This window comes from Amblyomma americanum, chromosome 2 (assembly GCF_052857255.1).
Source record: "Amblyomma americanum isolate KBUSLIRL-KWMA chromosome 2, ASM5285725v1, whole genome shotgun sequence".
Taxonomy (NCBI): Eukaryota; Metazoa; Arthropoda; class Arachnida; order Ixodida; family Ixodidae; genus Amblyomma; species Amblyomma americanum.
The window spans coordinates 57,274,547-57,295,700 of NC_135498.1; the positions used below are offsets into that span (position 1 = coordinate 57,274,547).

The 21,154-nt window shown below is 46.5% G+C and overlaps 1 protein-coding gene across 3 annotated transcripts in view; it reads right to left on the reverse strand.

The window, feature by feature from the left end:
* LOC144118575 (uncharacterized) overlaps window positions 1-21,154 on the reverse strand; it is a 48,762-nt gene that overhangs the window by 20,052 nt on the left and 7,556 nt on the right. The window contains exon 3 of one of the 3 annotated variants that reach the window (XM_077651478.1): window positions 2,771-2,932. The exons of 1 other annotated variant lie outside the window; for it this stretch is intronic. In XM_077651478.1, the coding sequence (XP_077507604.1) occupies window positions 2,771-2,932 (162 nt within the window). Of the gene's footprint in view, window positions 1-2,770; window positions 2,933-17,541; window positions 17,706-21,154 lie in introns of those variants that run through there. One more of the 3 variants, XM_077651479.1, reaches the window with a different exon arrangement.

The following is a 21,154-nucleotide window of genomic DNA, read 5'->3' on the forward strand; positions in this document are numbered from 1 at the left end:
GACTGCGCGATTGCTTACCACGTCCATTTAGTCTCTATGGTGCATCACATTGTAGATTGGCGCATAATAAATAAACAAGAAAAAACTCTTCCCGCCCCAGTGCAATATCGCTGGTACAATTGCAATTGCATAATATGCAAAATAATTGCCAAAGTTTCCTTCTTAGTATTTCTGCCGTTTCCTACTCAGCCAGGGTGGATGTAACGAGCGAGAGATCACTGCCAGCCTCGTGAAGCAAGAAAATTACTCGATGCGGCATTCACAACATCAGTTCTTAAATGCGGAATCCTGGAGGGGTGCAACGCGCTAGAAACATAACGCAGGTTAAAATATAAGGTAGAAAAGGGCAGGTCTTATAAACAATGCTCTTCTTACGGGCTCTAAGTGTTCGCAATCATTGAAATGCCCTAATGTTCTGCTGGTTCCTCTACCTAGTGCCATGCATCAGCTGGCCCCACAAGCTACACATCTACAATTCACCTCACTCGGATAACAAATAATACCGGGCTCAAAATGGGAGCGGCTGGTAGGGTGCCTCGATGCCCGCTCTCCCCTCGCGGCTGGCCCCGTCCACCGCGTGCACTGGCACTCAATGGTCCGGCCTGACTTGATGTGGTACTGTACATGTAAGGAGTCGCGTGTCGCTAGGAAATACGATGCGCCATTATCGTATTCACGTAAACGCAGACAAAGATTACACAAAAGGGAAAGCCCCCTCAAAGCTATTAGCTGGTCTTCAGGTTTCGGATAGCGAAGTTGCGACGCTATAGAGTCTTCATCGAGGTGACAAGTTTAATCGCTCGAGCCTACATAATCTGGCGAGACAGCAAGGCGTGGCCGGTGGCGGCAGTTGATTGCCGACAAAGTACAAGAGCATGGAAACGCAGAGAAACATGCGAAGCGAGCTGCTGCAGCAAAACAGCGTTCACCCTGAGTCCCCGGCAAGTCATCGATACACCGTTAGCGACAAGAGCGCTGTCGCATTTACACATCACAGGAGCTGCTTAAGGGAGCCCAATAATGTTTTAAAACATAGAATGTTAGACAGCGACCCAGCTATCGATAGTACTAGCGATAGTTAAGCATCGCTAAAGAAGCTGCGAAACTCTGAATTGCTTAATTTGCTTGCCGGATCAAATGATCAATTTCTGTAATGGCGTCTAACTGACTAGATCACTTTTAGAGTGAGCGATGAACACGAGAGTTTCAAGGCACCTAAATTATGAGGGCCTGCTCCCAGACGCTATGTTTGGGTTCAGGGCACACCTCTCCACCCAAGATGTTATGATAACTTAAAAAGTGATGGGTAACGCAGACTAGAAGAAAGCCAGGCCAGGCATTGTGCTACACCTTAAAGACGCGTTCGACAGTGCAAGTTGTGAGAGTAATCAGGACGGTCTAGAACAAATTAGCTCACAACAAGTGCTCAAGTGCAGGGAAGCAGGATACCCAGAATCGGTTACTGTGTCAAGTGCTGATAAAGTATTAAAAGCGGTGAATTCCTCTGAGCGAACCTCAGATGTGCATTCTAGTCAAAAAGAAAGGAAGAGAGTGACTGTCATGCCATGTGTTCACAGCCTGTCGCAACGGTTTAAAAAAGTGGGGGCTATGTACGGAGTTAATGTTCTTTTTTCAGCTCCTAATAAACTATGTAAAGTAGGGGCCGCAGTACAAAGAAAAATCGAAAGACATAGAAAGAGGAAAGTGTGTAACATCAACCATGTCAATAATTATGCCCAGTGCAGGACTGGCATTGTCTACCAGATCCCATTGTCACGTGGTTCTACGTACATAGGTCAGTCCGGCCGATGTTTTAATGTACGCCTCATGGGGCACGCCAATTCCTTGAGAAAAAAAGAGACTAACCTAGCCAAGCATTGCTTCACGTGTAAATGAACACCGCATTTTGTCGACACGGAAGTGTTGTTTCTGCACAATGATCGGCGCACAAGAGAGATAGCAGAGGCCTTACATATTATAAGAAAGACAAGCTGTTGCGTCAGCACACCTTCAGTATCCCTAACCTCCAAGGAAATGAGCCTGTTGCACAGGGAATAGCATATCGGCGATAACTGCACGAGCCTTTGATGCGGTGTGTTTTTATTTGAATTTTTAAATGAGTACATCTGTGTTTGACCATGCGCATGTGCGTAGTTCTTGTGTATGTATAAATTGACCTGCTTACTTCAAATAAAATTTAGTTGTAAGATCAGCACCTTTGTGTGTGTTCCCTTCTTTCTTCGTCCTTGTTGCTTATCGCTGTTTTAACATTATGGAGCATTTCCAACTCGCCCAATCTGCCGTTCTTCTATACTGTCTCGTATTCCGATCAACGAGATAACAATAAGAAGAGAGTCGTCCTTCCCTACGTACATGGTGTTAGCCACAATCCAAAGAAAATCGCAAGCAGGATTGTTGTGGAAGTTTTGTTCTCTGCACCTGTAAAGCGTGGTAGACTGTGCGCGAAGGTAAATTCTGAAGACGCATCACCTAAGCGCTACCCCATAAAACATCATGAACCCTTTGTACTGTGAAGGGTAGGGGTTGCGTACACTATTGCTTTGTCTTGCGGCATAGAATATATCGGACAAAGTGAAGTGGAAGAGGTTTTAACGAACGCTTTCTTGAACATCATAACGACGTACAAAAAAGCCATAAAAGGCCCCCTTGCAACGCTCTGCAGAAGGTGCAGAGACTGTGCTCTCATGTTTTTCGATGGACAGACAGACAGACAGACAGAAAAAGTTTATTTGGCAAGTGAGGTTTAGACCCTGGTCGGTCCCTGGGCCAATGCGCGGTGCCGCACTGCATCAAGTAGGTGATATCGTGACATGACGTCGGTAGCCCGAGTCACCGTAGCAAGCTGCGATGCCGGGTCTGCAGACGTGAGCTGGAACTCCCAGTCCTCCCAGCTCGAGATGGCGTGCTGTCCCTGTGGGGGAGAATCAGCAGGTCAGCCGAAAAGGATGCGGGAGAGTATAGCGTGAGGGTCGCCGCATAGGGAGCATGCAGGGGATTTGCCACAGTAGTGGGATAGCAGCTGAGGGGATGACAGAGAGCGGGTCTTTGAGGTGTCTGAAGAGGATCTTTTGGGAGTGCGTAAGAGAGGGTTGGGGAGGAGGGTAAGTCCGACGCTCCGGACGGGGTATTTGCGTGAGCTTCGCAAAAGTGTGCGCCCGATCCCTCTAGAATCGTGGATCGAGACTGTACTGAGCGCGGCAAATCAAACCTCGGGCCAATTTGTTGGCGGCCTCATTTCCAGGGTTCCCAGAGTGAGTCGGCACCCACTAGAGTTCTACCCTGCGCGGTAAATTTTGGGTAGGCGTGTTCAAAATTTGCCAGGCAGGGGTGTGAATCCTACCCCTCGCAAAGTTGGACAGAGCCGTTTTAGAGTCCCTGAATATGTATTGGGCGTCCGAGTATGCAAGGGCTAGGGTGATGGTGGACGTATCGTTAGTAAGCATAAGTAAAAGTACACCAGAGAAATAGTTTAAGCCTTCTTAATAAAAAAAAGCAGGTGAGGCATGTATGAGCACCCCATCTGTATCTTTGACAAAAAAAAGAGCTTATGTATTTGGCCGAGAGTGTGAATTGATATAGATACAGCTATCATCACAGGCGTGCGCGTATTTTGTTTGGTTGCTTTTTTCTTACACCCTGCTATAAAAGGCGAGCTCGTGCAATAAACCGCATTTGGAGTAAGCGTCTTGTCCGTGTTCGTTCTTCGTTCGTCCTGGCCACTTTTGCGCCTTAAGTATCTTCGAGTTGTACTGCTCTCCAAATAATAGGAACACCTCTTGGTTTATTTCTGTCCCTGGTGAGACGTGTGACCACGTCATCGCGCGCCTGATTTATGCAGGAAATTTCTTGCAGGCATTATAGGGAATTTGACGTTCAGCTTGTACCACATGTGGCATGCTAGAGATTATAGTACATGTTTTAGTGGCGTGTCCAGCATATGCACGTGAAGGACTCATGCTCGCATGTGCTTTGAAGTCTATGAACACAAGTCCCTTCTCGGAGGATTTGATCCTCGGCGCTTGGCCAGATGGCTCGACCTCTACAGGCAACGCGAGCGCTTCACGCTTTTTAAGTGACACAAGCCTTGACTCGCGTTTGTGATGTTAGACTGTGTGCCTTGTTTATTTTTTTATCTAATTTTTCATCTGCCTCCTCCCATCCTCATCATCGCCCATGATGACCCTCTTTTTTCTCCTCTTCCCGTTCCCCAGTGTAGAGTAGCAGGCCGGATGTTCATTTTTCAGGTCAACCTCTCTGCCTTTCTTGTCAATAAATCCTTTCTCTCTCTTGACATTCAGCGTTTGGGTAATTCGTTGACGTGCAAGCAAAAAAAAAAATAAATCGCGGGACGTTTAGCTTGGGGTTAACCACGAATTATATCGTGCGAAAACACCATTAGCCCTTGTTTTGTGTGGCTTATCTTGTTTTTCTATGCTTCAGCTTGGCCTGAACTGGCATACTTTGACTGATATAATCATATGATGTGGGTTTGCGTGATACTGCACCCATTTAGACTCGTACTGCGGTAGAATTGGTCATTCTCTATAATCACAGATACCTGGGAGTCCTGACTCCGCTCCTGGCGCAGAGTTGCAGCGGTCAAGCTACGCACCACTGCCCTGAAATGGCAGGTGCTGCGATCGATGCGGCTCGTGAGACCTATGTTGTTGCTGAGGAATCTCTTGCGACTAACCATTAATTAAACTGCCCCGGTAGGCAGTTTGCTCACAATCCGGTGGGCAGCTTGTGTTGACGTCCTAACGTCACGCGACCAAAGTGGCCCACGTGCTAGAAGCAGGCTTCGGACAGACAGACAACCCCCTTTCGGCGGATTTTACATGCGCTGGAGCATTAAAATGCAACTACAGGAATCGTTCACTCCAGTCTCTGGCAGTTTTTGATTGCCATAATTCAGCGTAAATCCTGCATTTTAGCGAGCCGTTTGATTTTAAAGTAGCTTGAACAAAGTTTTATTTTAAGCGACAGCATAAGAACGTCACTACCGTGGAAAGCCGGCATCACAATGGGAGAAGGCAATGAAAAAAAAGAAAAAAATTACAACTACGGGGGCGGGATCCGAATACGCGACGGCGCTAAAAATCAGTCACGCTGTCCGCTCCATCCGAACATTACGCCATCGCCGCAGCTTTTTATAAGCCTGGTATTTATTACAAGAAAAATATATTCTATTCGCGTCTGAGTTTGAGTTTATTTCCACAAAAAAGGAGATACAATGGTTGTGGGGGATACAAGGGCAAAAAACTGATCAGGAACCTCTTGACTCGCCCCAAGTACCGCTACAGTGGCTGCAGGAGGGCGGAGAGAAGGCTTATGAATAGACTAGAGTTAAAACAATGGCAAAACAAGGAACCCAAAAAGATACAATTCAAACAGTAAGAGAAAATAAAACAAAAGAAAAGAAAAGACTGTGCACAGTTTATTACAGAACACAGTCATGCGTACAAAATATTTCAACTAAATTATTTACAAAGCTTCTGGGAAACGCCACGAAACACATCGTAAAGAAATTGGCGGTGGCTTAGCTCTGGTTAAACCTGGAGTGACGCGACAGGTACAGCTGGCTGGGCGGAACTTGATCAGTTGAATTGCATAGTCAGTCTTTCGCCGCTCCGTTTCGCTGGGCGTTCCTTCTTCATCTTCGTCCCACTTGACACGGCGCATGCGCACAGCTGTTGCAGCTCGGTTTCGCCGCCAGCAGCAGCATCTGCTCCTCACCACGTGGCTTGTGACGTGGTCAACCACGTGGCGGTGGCGGCGCCGCCACGCCATGGCTGCGCCCCACCGTCACGCTGAAGGCTCGAAATGCTACCGTAATGTGGCTATCGCTACAAAAGACAGAGCAACAGAGCACTAAACGCAAGATAAGGCCGAGCACATCACCAAGAGGGAGGACCACTCTGGTTTAAAGTCGGTCGGTTCATAGACTTCCCTCAGATGAACAATCAGTTGAACAATCAATAGGGGCCCCGCCGCGGTGGCTCAGTGGTTATGGAGCTCCGCTGCTAAGCCGAAAGACGCGGGTTCGATCCCGGCCGCGGCACTCGAATTTAGATGGAGGCGATATTCAAGAGGTCCGTGCACCGTGCGATGTCAATGCACGTTAAAGAACTTCTGGTGATCGCAATTTCAGGAGCCCTTTACTACGGCGTCCCTCATAACCTCAGTTGCTTTGGGACGTTACTTGTGCACCCAATGAATCAACCGAAAATCAGTGGGGAGAAATCTGAACATCCTGCCTTTACGAAGTGCCAAGCTCTCGAGCGGGGTTTGCAATATCTTCGTCTCTTAGCGGTGTTGACGCGTGTTAAACTGCCAGTCCCTCCGCTGTAGTTTGAAAGCGTTTTCTTCATCATCTTCCATCCGTGCGCGTGGAAGCGTCATCAGACGAGTATGCTGCAAGCCGCACGAAATGACGGGACATCAAAAGCCGCGAAATTCAGAAGGCCCAGTGGAATCGAAATGCCATCGGGCAATGGTAATTAAGCAACCTACACACTTTCCTTGTTCTGAGTCTATTCTGGGCTTCGCACTTATTGTAATTGTCGTGGTAAACTCTACTGAATTGTTTTCTAAATCCTCTTGGCATCCCTATGTTTTTGTACACAGACACAACAGCACGCTGATTCATTTTAGCAATCTATACAGATAACTATCAAATGTTTTAAGTGCAGAGCACATATATGGATGCAGTGCGTGCCAAAAGTAAAGGAACAGTGATATTTCGGGGCCCAACTCGTGTCTCGCTTTTGCCTCATGTATGAGCTCAAAGAACTCACATACACGTACACGCACAAACAAAAGAGTATGAGCTTCTAGCCTCTCGTCCAGCAATGCGTTGAGAGCTTGTCTTGTATGTTTATTACTTAGTAATATCGCCATATGTTGCCGACTGGAAAATATAACTCGAGGCTTAAAACGGCTGTTAGTGCGGGCGATGCGAGGGCAAGCAAAATATTCGAAGTGAGTGTGAAGGAAGACCGGATAAGTTTTCAAAATGATGGCGAGGGTCAGGGAGGGCCATGGATTCAAATGTGAGGGTGAAGGAGGAAAAGTAAAAATGAGGGCATTTGCCCACCTCTGGTCATATCTCGGTGTACATTTCAACCGCGCCTTAAAGAGCCACAGAAAGGGGTGTTTAAGCTTTGCTTTAAAATGCTTGCACTATGTAGAATATAGGCCACAGAGCGTCCATGCCGCGTACGAGACCTCAAAAGCAAGCGGGAAATTTGCAATGGATATTTAAAATTTCCAGCTTCCGCACCTCGCGTCGACGTGCGGTGTGGGACTTTCGCGCGAAACCTGGCAGACGACGTCGTGTCGTGCAAGTGACGTCAGCAGGCGGGGGTTATCATTGATTCACAGCGCCATATTCTTTCAGACGTCACGCGCTACAGCGGGCGTAGCGACTCCAAGCGCGCCGCACCCGGAGGAGGTAGGGGAGCGGCAGAGTGGCTGTGGCTGGAGGAGAAGCGCCGCCGTTTTGGCGTGCGAGAGGAGAAGGAAAGGCGCAATGACCAGCAAGTTCAAGTTTTATCTGCCTGTAACTCAGCTTCCACAAAACGCGTTCAAATAATTCTTGGTGAAGGATAATGATGAAGCGGTGTCTTTTAACATCCCAGACATATCGCAACTTTATTGTAGAGCCCCTTTCTGGGGCCTTATAAGGGAAGAGATAATGAATATGTGAAGGCATGCAATTGAAGGTGCATATGCTGTTGGTTCGATTCCCTGTCGCAAGCTTGCCTCCTACTTGGCTAGCACATCTAAGCGATAGATGCTTCACAGCGCGGGAGCACGGGTGCCGCCATATTTGGTCACGTGACCATTCCGCCATCGCCGACCTTCGGGCCTTCCCATTTCGACGGCTACCGAGCGCTGGTGCCTGGATGCAAGATGCTTTTCCGGCCCTCTCTGCGGATAGCGAGCTGTCGGGCGGCGCGAAAACTTCGTGTGAATGCGCATGCACACATGTGTTGGTGCTGGAAAATGTTTGGTTCAGCCAGATCATTTACTCTCCTTCAGATTACCCGCATCGGCGCGAATGTGCCAACAAATCGCGCAAAGCTGCCTGCGTGTTCATATTTATTCAGTCAATTCGCCGTCTAATGCGACTTACGAACTTGCGCGTGCTTGTGATCGCCGGCTGATTGCCCAGATATTTACTTTATCCTCCGTTAATATTCCGCCTTCCAAAGGAAGAGTATGGCTGCTATACAGGGGACCCATCAGAAGCTCGGCGATGTTCAACCGTGCTCGCTTGCTAAGTACAACTGAAAACTGCTCGGAGTTCTGCACCTGCAGATGTACAGCCTGCATGAGCCTTGTGTAGAGCGCTCGAGGAGTGCGCGCCAGGCAATCCAAGCTAGAATTATGCAGTAGGCCGACGGTCCATGGCCGACGTTCTCTTCCCACAGCGCTTGAAAGTCAATGTGGCTCAACATTTTGCCAAGAGTGGCGTTTACAACCTAGCAGATGCGGCGAGGCTTCGCATTGTTTGCAGGGCAGCACACCCCCCTAGAACTCTACTTAAGGGTGATGCAGATTGTACTTCTGTAGATCTTTGCATCGGGCGAGAGAATTGTCGAAGCGCCTCCTCTGAGAACTTTTGCAAAAACTCCGCTGCTGCTTCCACCGTGCTAGCGCCAAGTACGCACGACAGTTTAGGGAGAACTGTGCCGACGCCCAGGAAGCACTTATTGCAAAGGTATATAAAAGCACCGATTACTCGATGTATTGGATCAGTGTTTGTCGCAGGTGAGAAAGGTTAGAGTTACTCTCGTTCTGGCATTCTCGCAGCTACTGCTGCCGCTGAAGTTAAGTGGCGCGTGGAGTTCGTGATGTTCTTTTTTTCGAAGAACAACACATTAACTTTCTGTTCTCGCAGAAAGCAGCATGAACTCGCAAGACAGCCCCTCGAGGAACGACGACCGAAGGCCAGAAGTGGCGGCCGTACTAGTGGCGCCACATGTCGTGGACAGAGTGAACTCTGTAAACGGTCTATATGCAACGAGAAATCGTATGACAGAACTCGGAATGCTGTGCGGCGAACATTTGTATCAAAATATTGGCGCGAATATTGTCGGGCCGTTCACCTCTGGCAAGTATGTATACATAGACTAGGGGCATGTATATGATTGTCTGAAGTGGATGCGCTTGGTTAGTTGCGTGCCTCACACGACCGCTTGATGACGTAACCGTATTTATCTTGCCATCGCTGGGATTTTCTGTACCATTTGCGAGTACAGACACACATATACATACACGCCGCCGACTTTTCCTGAAATGTGACTATACTCGGTGGCAGGTTTCTGTGGCTATGCAGTGCAAGCTACGAGTGGGCGTCGCCAGCTTCAAAGCGTATCTCTCTTCCTCTTGAGCGCGTGATAAGAGCGCTTCTGTGAAAGCCTTGCGCCGTGCCCTCGTAGCTTCCACTGCATAGCCACAGAAAGCTGTCCGCTAGTTTAATACTGCTTTAGCATTTCAAAAAAACGCCTGACTGTGTTCAGGGGCTACCGCTTTCTATAGCGACTGCTATAAGGGACGACGTAGTGAAGGGATGCGGAAATTTCGACCACATGCGGTTCTTTAACGTGCATTGACATCGCTCAGTACACGGGCCTATACCGAGCGAAGCATGCACGCTGACCGCGCCCAAGTGAGCAGCTTCCGCTCAGTTGGACGCGCTTCGCAATGATACAAATAAAAATGAACTGTACATTGAAAACCGCGACATAAACTGGTTTCCATTCCCTGTTTGGTTTGCCAGTGTGACGACCGAATAAAATATTCGTCGGTAGGTGGTCTCCCTGTCACTTACCGTAGACGACGGCGCTTGTTTTCCATGTTCCGGGCGAATGTGCTGACGCACTTTCATGGCTGCTCCGATTGCGGCTTCGGGCGCTGACATCGACACGCGTGCATGGAGGCTTCGTTGGTTCAGAACGCATTTGGCAGAGCTCTAAAACAGTAGGCAAGATCGAAGTCACGTTTTTTTTTTTCAATTTTTCGCGGGGTGTTTGAAAAGCTGGAAAAAAGAAACACGCAGCAGATGCGTTGGTATAAAAATAAAAGTTTTTTTGTAACCTTCTCTACGATATATCGAAACGCATAGACCTTAAAGTGAACATCACTGTTTTGCATGATTAACCTTAGCTAATTAAATAATTAAGTTGCATGAAGCACTGTATATTCCCTGAAGGTTAAAGTTTTACAGTTCAGGAACCAAACATCTCTGTTGATCAATGTGTTCTTGCTGTTAATGAAATATGGGTGGCCATGCTGTGCAAAGAAGAATCAGCATGTGCCATTTAAAGAAAAGAACGATCGTGTGTGCTCATGTCAAGTGAATCTGCGCCAAATATGCGCACATAATGCTACACTTGGAGCGATCACACCTGCTCCATTGACCTTTGAATGTTTTTGTTCAGAAGTGTTCTCTCTCGCGCAAAAGATTTCTTCTGAGTTGCCAGTATTTTCCTTAGGACGACGTTGACACTGCCGATCGGTCCAATTTTACAAAATAAAACATACTGGACAAGAAGGATCTCTGCTATCTTCGAATTAGGCTGGACAGCTTTTCAAGAAGAAATTCTGCACGTGTCACAGATGACCCTTTGAAAAGGTGCAAGCAGGAATGCTCCTGGCGTTGCAGGAACTATGTAACAGTGCTGAGAACTGTTCCATAGCGTTACGAGTTTTAGTCGAACAATGTTTTTCAGCGGTGGCATATCTTAGACTCTAGTTGAAATATCTGCTCGATATATGCTTTCTTGGAAGTAACCGATATATAGCTCTCGCGACCAACAAGTACGTTCTCAAATATATTTGGGGTTTTGAGGCAAAAAAAAAATTCAGGCTTATTTGTGCTACGCCCGGGGCTACCATAAAGCAGCGTGCAAGTTTGCATCGACGTGTTTCGTAGGTTGCAAATCTGTTGCTGCTCTTGCTGCTTAACCGTGGAGGAGGCTCTCTGTTTACTTGATATGAGAAGGGTCATTTCATGGCAGAAAAATTTTCTGTGTAGTGGAGCGACTCATAAATGCAAGAGAACCTTACAGACCTCGGTGGGTTGCTAGGCACTCGTTGCTTCCCGGGCACAGAGACGACCAATTCTATATTAACAAGTAAGTGTTATTATTTTTCGTCTTTAACATTTCTGTATAGTTGACAGGAAGCGCTTGATCCTGTCTTTTCCTCTGTCTGCCTCCTCTTTGTGGGGTTTGAAGAATGTGACTGCAACAGATATAATGATCAGCGGGTGCTGGCTCTGAAATTTACAGATGTTTCTTGTGTTGTGAGCTTTTTTCACAGGAACAAAATCACGCAGTTCAACTGGGCTCCTCTGCGGGAGTTCATTAGGAAGGTTATCTTGAATACTGTACTGAACCTCACAAAAAAGGTATTTTTGCTCCCCTTTGACCTTTAAAAGGCTTTTATACTATGTACTCTCTTACACATGTGTTGACAATCCTTTCACGAGCAACGCTGCCAATTTCGAAAATTGCAGACCGATGCACTGAGGCACACGGCGCCAGCATGACCTCCGGTAGGGTAAGCTATAGATTATCTGGCTGTCATTTCGCCCTTGTGCTACCATGTCTTAAAATTTTAGAGAGGTTGCTGACACCAGAATAGTTTGCGCGTTTAAGGTTGAGTCAGCGTTCAAACCGCGACGTTGAAATGGTGCACGTAAGGACCTTGAATTCTATAATATGTGACTTTAAACTTGTCATGTTCTTTACATATGCTTTAGTTTTCTGCGCATGTTGTTGTTGTTAGCCTATCAAAAGATGGCACATACCCACACTGGGGGATCGGCCAAGAATCGGGTGGCTACTCACCTGAACGCAGTTAATAAAAAGGAAAAGCACGTGGGAGCGCAACACCGGTGAATTCTTCCTCATGAACAGAAAAGGGATGATAGTTTTGATTTCAAAATTATAAGAATAATAATAAAGAGAGGGATTAAATAATAATGGTCAAGTCAAAATGTAATAATTGATAGAAAACAAAAGTTTGGAACACTTAGCAAGGCAGTCGGTGAGATTCAATCAGGAAATTTAGAACAGGGGTACAAACAGATCTGTGGCTGAACCCAAATGTGGTGGCGCCAAATGATAGCAAGAGCGGGCTGCTCAAACTAAGGCCAAGATGCTGCAAGGGCTCCTCCAGCAACCTTTTTCTCAGAGAGTTGAATCGGCGACAATACAGCCAAAAATGTTCTATAGATTCAGGCTCACGGCAAAATGCACAAAGGGGAGAGAGCGCCAAACCCGACTTGTGTAAATAGAAATTTAGAGGGGGGATGCGGCAACGCGACGTTGAAAATGGTGCACGCAACGACCTTGAATTCCATAATGTCTGACTTTAAACTTGTCATGTTGTTTACATATGCTTTAGTTTTATGCGCATGCACTGTGCTTGCCCGCGCTTGCTTCCCCTCTACACGACCCCTGATGCTGTGCAGGCATTCCTTTTGCATCGTCAAGTTTTCCCAAGTACGAGCTTACATGTCTTCACTGCATTTCGTTTCCCTCATCATACACATTGTTACTGCTCCCTGACACAACTTGGTTTCTATTGTAATGTGCTGTATAGATAAGCCCTGATGTTAGTGCCGGTCATTGAACTCAGCCGAATGATTGATTGCTGCTGAAGCAGAACCGTGTTTTCGCCCACCAGCGCAAATTCGCTGCCATGATGGCATTCACCCTAAAAGGTGATTGCTTTGAGCAATACATGAGTTAAATCAGACGAAGCTTTAGAAACATGAAGCGGAGATATGTTAGCCCTAATCACCAGTAATGCAATTTTTTTACGTCGTCTACGGGAAACGGTTTGACTTGCTCCTCCTGTCCAACGCGTTATTTGGACTCAAGTCCGCAAGGTTCTGAGCTCATCATTGTTTGGAAGCAGCACGCTTACTACTTGTTGACCGTACATGAGTAACTACGTACCGTAATGTTGGTAGCGTTTCTTTAATGTTCACAACCTTCAATCGCTGAAAATTGCTCTTTGCCTTAACAGTTTGAAATATAAAATAGCATGCTTGCTTTTGGAAAAAAAAGAATTTTTTTCCAAAATGCCTTTACAAGCCTGCTTTTCATCTCCTTTGCCATGTAAATGTAAATGAATAGGTCCAAAGGGGGACAGTAGGGTTTAGTAACCGGCTTTTGAAATGACAACGAAAGAGAAAAAGGTAGGAGAACAAGACCATAATGCCATGGAGCGGGACCGGACAGTCTTGTAATCGGCCGTCGGAACAGGTGGGTAGGTTGGGACGTAGGGGATTGGAATTTGGTTGTAAGTAGTAGGTTATGAAAGTTAGGGTGGGAGTGACGACCACTTGAGATTTTTAAATAGTTGTTATACAGCCCAGCTGCCCTTCAGCCCTGCGTAAAGGCGAAGCCCTTGCTCTGTGCAGAAGTGGAGACCCTCGGCTTTTCATCTCAACGAATCTCTCGCCGGGGTTTCTACGCTCCTGGAAACGCAACCGTAACCGAGGCCATGATCTCAGATCTCGTCTCCGATGCCAAATACACCACCCTGACCTTCTAAAGCAACCAGATGACTCTGCTTTTGGACGACAGGGGAGACAGAACTGTGGCTCTTACTACAAGCGCATTGAACGCTTACCGGGGTTCGCACCCGGTGTAAAACATTCACGGGCCTTCCCCTACCGAGTTCTGACATACTTAAGGTGAGATCATTTTGGTGGACTGTCATTTCACTGTATGCAGGTGAAAATCTCAAATAAAGCGATCTTGAAAAAGTTAGAATGTTCTAGGTGAATAAGCAGAGTGGGCAAACGTAGCGTTCACGATATTCTCTGAAAAGTTTTATAGCATGTACGACTCCCAAGCGGAAAAAAATTCGAAGTCCTCTCCTGCTCTCTGCCGACATGATGAATTTGCTCTTACACGCGATGACACATTGGGTGTACTTATTATACGATCAAGACGAAGACAATACCACTGGCTGATCATCCTGATTACAGGGTGCGTACATCTCCGGTTTCTAGTCGCCAGCACTTTGAAGTCGCACTCTTTCGCTGCGCCATTTCCGTCTGAACACGAAGTGTTCTTTGGCCCCCTTTTCTCTACATCGTCCCTGAATATGTTAGCAGTGGAACGGCAGCTGCTTCCACACCGATGCGATCGGTTAGCTTGCTAGAGCGCATGACCAGAAAGCTTGAAGGGGACGTCGTCACGCCCCTGTGGCTTCCACTCATCTACATGTAATCTATGAAACAGATTAAGAATGCACCCTGTTCCTTGGACGCATGGCGTAGCCCGTGCACGTCCTCTATGGACATTACATTCTATATCTGCTGATGAGGAGTTTACGCCCCACCCACCCCCTCCGCGCTTCCCCGCGCTTTGGTGATTATTATGCCTTAGCGCAGCACAACACATGGTGCGTTGTTGTTATTTGTCAAATGCAAGCGATAAATTTCAGCTCACGAATGCCACGGTGGAGGCGGCAGCTATGATGCGGCCTTTTCATGCAACGTCGAGAGTTCCGATAACGAGGACGAGGAAGAGAATTTTTTATTCTGAGCCAGATCGCTCTGAACTGTCTCGTAAAACGGACTGGAGACGGAATAAATGAAATACACGTGGCGAAACTGCTCGATAACTATGTCTCTAACTTCTGTATTAATAAAATTTTTACGCCAAATTTTTTCTACAGGGTGCTGTCTCTAGCAATTTTTATAAATGACAACAACCACGTACTCTCGTACGGTGGCCCGGCCCGCCTGGGCCACATTCGTTTCGACAAGAGGCTGAACAAACTTTTCTTCTACCCGTGCATTAAGCCTGCCTATCCCGAGCTCACCCTTGAAGTCTTCCTTTCGCCGATGCATTATGTACTCGTAGTTATGCAGTGGAGAGGACTCAATATAGCATGTATAGTGTGTTGTTTGAAGAAACTTTTCTCGATTGCAACGAAAACGGTTAAGAAATTTGTTTATACAAGTTATATGATGCCATGATCTGCCATAGGGAAGAAATCTCGGCCAGGCGAGAAGCAGTCTGGGGAAAACTCGGCGTGCATCCAAGAAATGCCCGTGTGTGCCGCATTTACTTTTCTCGCCGCACCGTCGACCTTAGGAAGAGCGGCGGCATTGACGTAAGGCTCAGTAACACATTTTAGGCGATAAACTCTAATTTAAAATCAAAATGTTTGAATGCTAACTATGATCAACATTCATGAATTAATTTGTGAATTAAAATGCTTGCGTTTAGAAGCTGCACTAACAACACCTTTGAGATCTGCTTTATCTGAAGCAACAGTATCAAACAAGCGATCTGGCTTATGATATTGCTGGCGTGACAAATGTTTCGGATCTCTACAGGAGCTCTCAATAGGGTGTTTAAAATTTCACCCTTTTATTCAGATGGAGCACTAAGGAACTGAATTTCCTCTGGATTTATAATGTGTGGAGCACACAAGTAGCTTACCCGCAACGGCACGCTCGACAGGCAGGAAATGTCAGTTACGCGGGGCGTACGTGTGAATAACAAAACCGTTCCTATGGCGCCTTCCTGAACTTTTCTCACTGCAGGAACTATTTAAATTTAGTAAACCTTCATATTCTTGACTCTCTGATGGGACGTGCTCAAAGGCCTGTTAATATGAAAGAATTTGCCTCCACGCTCTGATATACGTTTCTTTTCCTTTGCCAGGAATGAGCACTAGGTCCATCGTGAAGAGGTACGAAAACTGATCCTCCAGATCGAGGGGGGAGCGAGGGGGGCGAGACTGCGTGCGTGACGATGGGTGACATGTTTATGCCCAGGCTGCGGATGGCGTCGAGCCCTAGAAAACACGCTCTTTTGTTTGCGATGCGGAATAGCGTACCGGCGTACTGGTTTCGCCGCGAGTCACTTGGGCCAAAAACATCCGTCTATGCTTTTCTGTTCACTGGCGTAGTGGTGGAAGGGGACAGAAGGCGTGCACAGCGCATGGATATCCGCGAAAAAACTGCGGCAATGTTATTCGCTCAGCAGAGAGACACTAGTGTCAGTCAACAATACGAGATTACCGTCTTTGTCCTATCGTGACCATGGCATAAACTTCCTTCGGTGGGCCGTCCTGATCATCGACATTTAAGATTGAGATGGCATAGCCTCCACAGCTTTTTGTCATGACGCTGTTCTTTTCGTAGCTTTCGTTTGACTGCAGACGCTTTCAAATTGACCTGTCTTTCCACAGGTGCGGCAGTCTGTGGACTTTAAATGGTCATGTAAATAAATTTGCGAAATGTGAAGTTGAACCACAGCAGTAGCCAGTCCCGCACGAGTTCACGGCTGAATGTCGCTGTTTTCGTTTCTTGAGCGCGCTTCAGTGAAGATAAAGAGATAATCGCGAATTGTTCTACTTGTTTTGCAATATGTACTGCGCATTGAAGAGTGAGAGGGGATCCCTGCACAGTAGGCGCTCTCGTATCTTTTGTGGAATGGTTCTCTGAAGTAGCTGGTCACAGATCATGCTGTCAGTAGCACTTAAAAATTACATGTAGCGGAATGTTATGTAAGACCGTTTACGTAAGCTTGAGAAGTCTCACCTGGTAGTTGTCTGCGCTGAGGGAAACGGTGAGATTCCGCCATTTCATTTATCACAGTCCTCGGCTTGGGTAATCAAGCCTATATATTTATACCATTACCACCAGTGCTGCGAAGTGAACATTCAGTGTGGAGACTGCAGCATCGAAGGGGCCTTCGCCAGTACTTGACGTGTCGCTTGCCCAAGGATCAGTGGCGCTCCATGAGGATGTCGAGGCTGTGCTACGCACGTTTGACCTTCGACACCAAGGGATTTCAGAAGTGTTGCTTTGCGACGCTTGGGCTGTAGCTCGTCGCGTCCAACTGCTTCGAGAAGTATCAGGAGGACAAGGTTATATTGCTGCTAAGCTACCGCAGATTCGCCTGACGTAGGCAGGAACGGCGAGAACAGCGGAAACGCTCCGACAGACTCGGTTGCGAAAGCACGGTTCTCGGAACGCGCAATCTACGCCGGGGCACTCGTCGATATTCTGCGGTGTACGGAATCCGGACGGAGAGAACAAACAGGCGCAGACAGCTGCTGAAGGTGGACTCTTTTATTTCCAGCTAATTGTGTGGGTTCCAGAGAAGAGAGAAGTGTTGATGGCGATAGTGCAATCCTTAAGAAAAACGAAACTAAACTTGGGCAGGATGGAACTAAAGGTGTCTTTTGTGTATCTTGTTTCCTTCTCTCAAACCCATAGACTCGCAGCAATTGCTTGAAATATATAGCTACAAAACATCACACATGACCTTATCATGAGCCTACTCGCAAGAAATTTCGGTTCTTCAGTCTGTGCTGGCCTGTATGTAATTAACAAAGGCTAATAAGTGGCTCTCATACGAGGCATATTTTCTAATCCTCAAAAATGAGATCAGGTGCTCGATTCTTGGAGAAATGAAGCGCTGATGATAGAGGTGTCTGGGACAATAGCCACGCTTGAACAATATATTGCGCGAGAAAGCAGCCTTTATTGAGTCAGCAGTATGTATGCGATGACCTCAGATAATTGCTTGGCACTGGCCTGGTCCTCTATTGTTCCCACTGTTGAGATTGAAGGAAACACAGACGCAGGGATCCGTGCAGTTACTTTCATAAAAAAAGTCGATGGAGCACTGGATGAAAATAAAAAGAAATTTTATTTCATTTGGTTAATATGTATATCGATACATACATGTTTATTTAGCACCTATAGCGTAGAAACAGACATTTCCACAACACCTACCCACCGCACAGTCAGTCTCGCTAATAGGATTATTTAGTTCTTATTTTTAGAAACAGAAAATAATGTTCGTATATAAACAACCATGAAAATAAATGTGTTCTAAAAACTAGCTTATTCATGACATGCGTTGCGAACCGATACAACACCTCTCATATAAGCGCACTGCATGCAGGATCAATTGAAATTAGATGTCGTCATCTCTGATTTTGCTACAACTTTTTAGAAGCCTAGACAAGTCGTTCGAACAGTCGAGCAAAGAAAACGAGATAGAAGTGTTCTCGCTGAGCAAACATTCCTCCCCCTGAATTTCGGACATCCTACATGACAAAAGAGAGCGGAATAAGTCACATTTAGTCAAATTATGGCACTTTTTAGCTAGTTTCTTGAGCCAAGTCAAACTTGCTTTTCAGCTGTTGCCGAATATACTGTCCTCCACCTATAGTAGGATACAACTAAAAAAAAAAAACAGCAGTTGTTAACACTGGGCCACGATCCGCGACGTACTCTATACTCGGCTAGCCAGTTGCAAAAGTAAACAAAATAAGCTTTTTAATGTTTGACTTTATTAAACAAGCCAGGGATAAAAATTATATAGCTTTTAAGTTTTTTCTGGTGATTAGCTTCTTGTTTAGGTGACAAAAAAAGTTTTAACAATGGACTATTTTTTTGTCGTGGAGGAATTCTGTGCGCCGGTCCTGAATGTGGGCGGAGCTTCACTGCAGACTTAAGTTGTATCCAGCTATAGAGAATCGAGAGTATTACAGTCACAAGAACGTGCACCGCAGCGAGGGCTACTTAAGGCACCTGAGAACGGTGTAGCTGTAGTGCCTCGATTAAAGGGCTGGGCAAAGCCGAGTGCAAATCAAAATCGCAATTTAGTAAATACTAAATGTTATTGCTTTCCACATGTCCTTAGTTACGATCACGTCCAGGCAGAGGCTTGAATAAACGCCAAAATTCGAGAAGCCGGAGCACGGCGCATGCGGGTGTGCAGACTAAACTCAGAGAAACACAGTGCGGCGCTCATCCTCTATTCAAGATTTACAAAAACGATAAATCCTTTTAGTTTAAACGCAAGTTTATGTCATTATTTACGTCAGGAACGCGGGAAAACTTGTAACATTTCCATGGAGAAATTAACCTTTCTATGGCCTAAGCACCACAGCAGACGTTAAGTAAATGTTAGCACCTTTTTAAAATTTGCTTAAAATGTCTGCTAGCACGACAATTGAAGGTGCTGTCAGAAGAAAAAACCCAGGACTTTTTGCCTTTCTCAGCTGTGCAGAGCTTCCTGCATTTTATGAAATCCTAAATATTCTAAATTGCCTAGTTATGGATGCCGCTAAAATGGGTTCGATATATGTACAGTCTTTGTCAGAAATACACAGCCCAAGGGGTTTGCTTACAAGCCGTGTAGCGAGGCGCTTAAGCACATCTGACAGTCCTAAGCTTGGGAGGGTTGAAGACTTAAGTTCCTCCCGGCTTCGTGAGATTAAGGTCCCTGAGTACGCAAGAGGAGCCGTGCTGCAGGGATCAGAAGCAGACCCCTTGGGCTGCATACTTTTGACAAAGACTGTACGTACATGGGTAAGCTTGACATCAATTATCTACAGTCCCTCCCAAGCTTCAAGTGCCTGCTTTACCATGCTCGTGGAGCCTGGTGGGGAGATGCAGTCTGGAACACTGACTTGCATGTTGTCATCGTCATAGCTCCTGGTCGCAATCACGGCCACAGCGAAGCGCATCTAATATCTTAAAATCTAATAATAATCTAATAATAACATATAATAATTGTCGTTTAACTATTTCTTTCCCGCGCAATGGGATCAATTGCACTCTGTTGTTCGCGGAGCGAACTCTACGAAGTGCTGTAGCGTTGTCATGCATTATTCGCGAGCACTGAGGAGATATGTTTCTTTGAGGCCACCTTCCGCTCACAAAAGCGAGTGTTATATACAGTATTTTCGCGCAGGTCGTAACAAAGTGGAATTCGGTGTAAAACACCAGGTTTCTGACCAAACATTTCTCTTCATCCTTTTCTTCATACGGTCGACAATGTCCCAAATGAATTGAAACGAACTGAAAAATTGGTACCGCCACTATCGCTGGTTGCGGGACAATCTTTTCGCCCTAATCTAGAGAGAGTAAGCTGTACGCAAGGAGTCGCGAGGTTCTTATAGTTTTTAGAAGACGCTAAAACCTATGATATTGCACCACAAACTAAGATGGTACGCGGCATGCTGCAACTGGCTGTCCCCGCTACCTACACGTCACAAAGCGAGACAAATTTGAAAGCTTTGCAATATTATAATGCCTCACGGTTTTCCTTTGCGTACGAATGTTTGGTATATGAGTTTTAACTCCGCAAAGCGACCAAGGCTATGAGGGAGGCCGTAGTGGAGGGCTCCTGAAATTTCGACCATCTGGGGTTCTTTAACATGCACTGACATCTCAGAGTACATGTGCCTCTAGAATTGCGCCTCCATCGAAATACAACCGCCTCGGCCGGGATCAGACTCTCGTCTTTCGGGTCAGCAGTCGAGCACCATAACCACCGAACCACCGTGGCGGCTCCGTACGAAGGGCAACCATGAAGCCGCGGCGCGTCAGTTTCAGTTTCTAGAGAGGCTGTTGCTTCGCGGAGGCTGGCGGCTGGGCGAACCAAGTCTGGGTTTTGGTGAAGTGGCCTTCGGCCGGAATCGAGGAAAAAAGGCCGCAATTACAAGCCGGGCAGGAGGCCAGTAGGCGTCGAAACTATATGTATACGACAAAAAGTGGCTGTCCTAGTGGCTGGCAAGCCCCGTGAAAGTGTGACCCCGTTAAAAGTCGTTTCACGTTTAGGTAATTGGTGGCGGTGATAAGCATTTTATTCAATGAAGAGCTCTGCACCCCCGAGCTGGTAACGGCCATGAGTTCAAGGCTCGTACGGGCTTAGCTGTTCGGTACCCGGTGACACAACTTTCTTTGATAGCGTTAGACCACATATAGACAAAACAACAAAAAAACCCACAAAACCACAAAAAAGACCACATATAGACAAGAACACGCACGAAAGCTGAGGTATGTTCTTTCTTGTCACTGTGTGTGGTTGTGCTTTTTTTATATCTCATTCTTCAAAATTGAAGATGCACAATAGGCTACACACGGCGTCACCAAGTCCGCCGCCTGAACCTCAGCAATTTAGGCCTAACCAATATAGCAATTGAGATCGTGTGACTTGTTGGCACTTCGCTATGGCCGCAGAGAACGAAAATGGCCAGGTTTTGGATGCCACTCATTGGCATATTTTGAGGGTTTTCAGCTCCGTGATGTCGTGTAGGAGGCGTCCCAAAGCGTAGC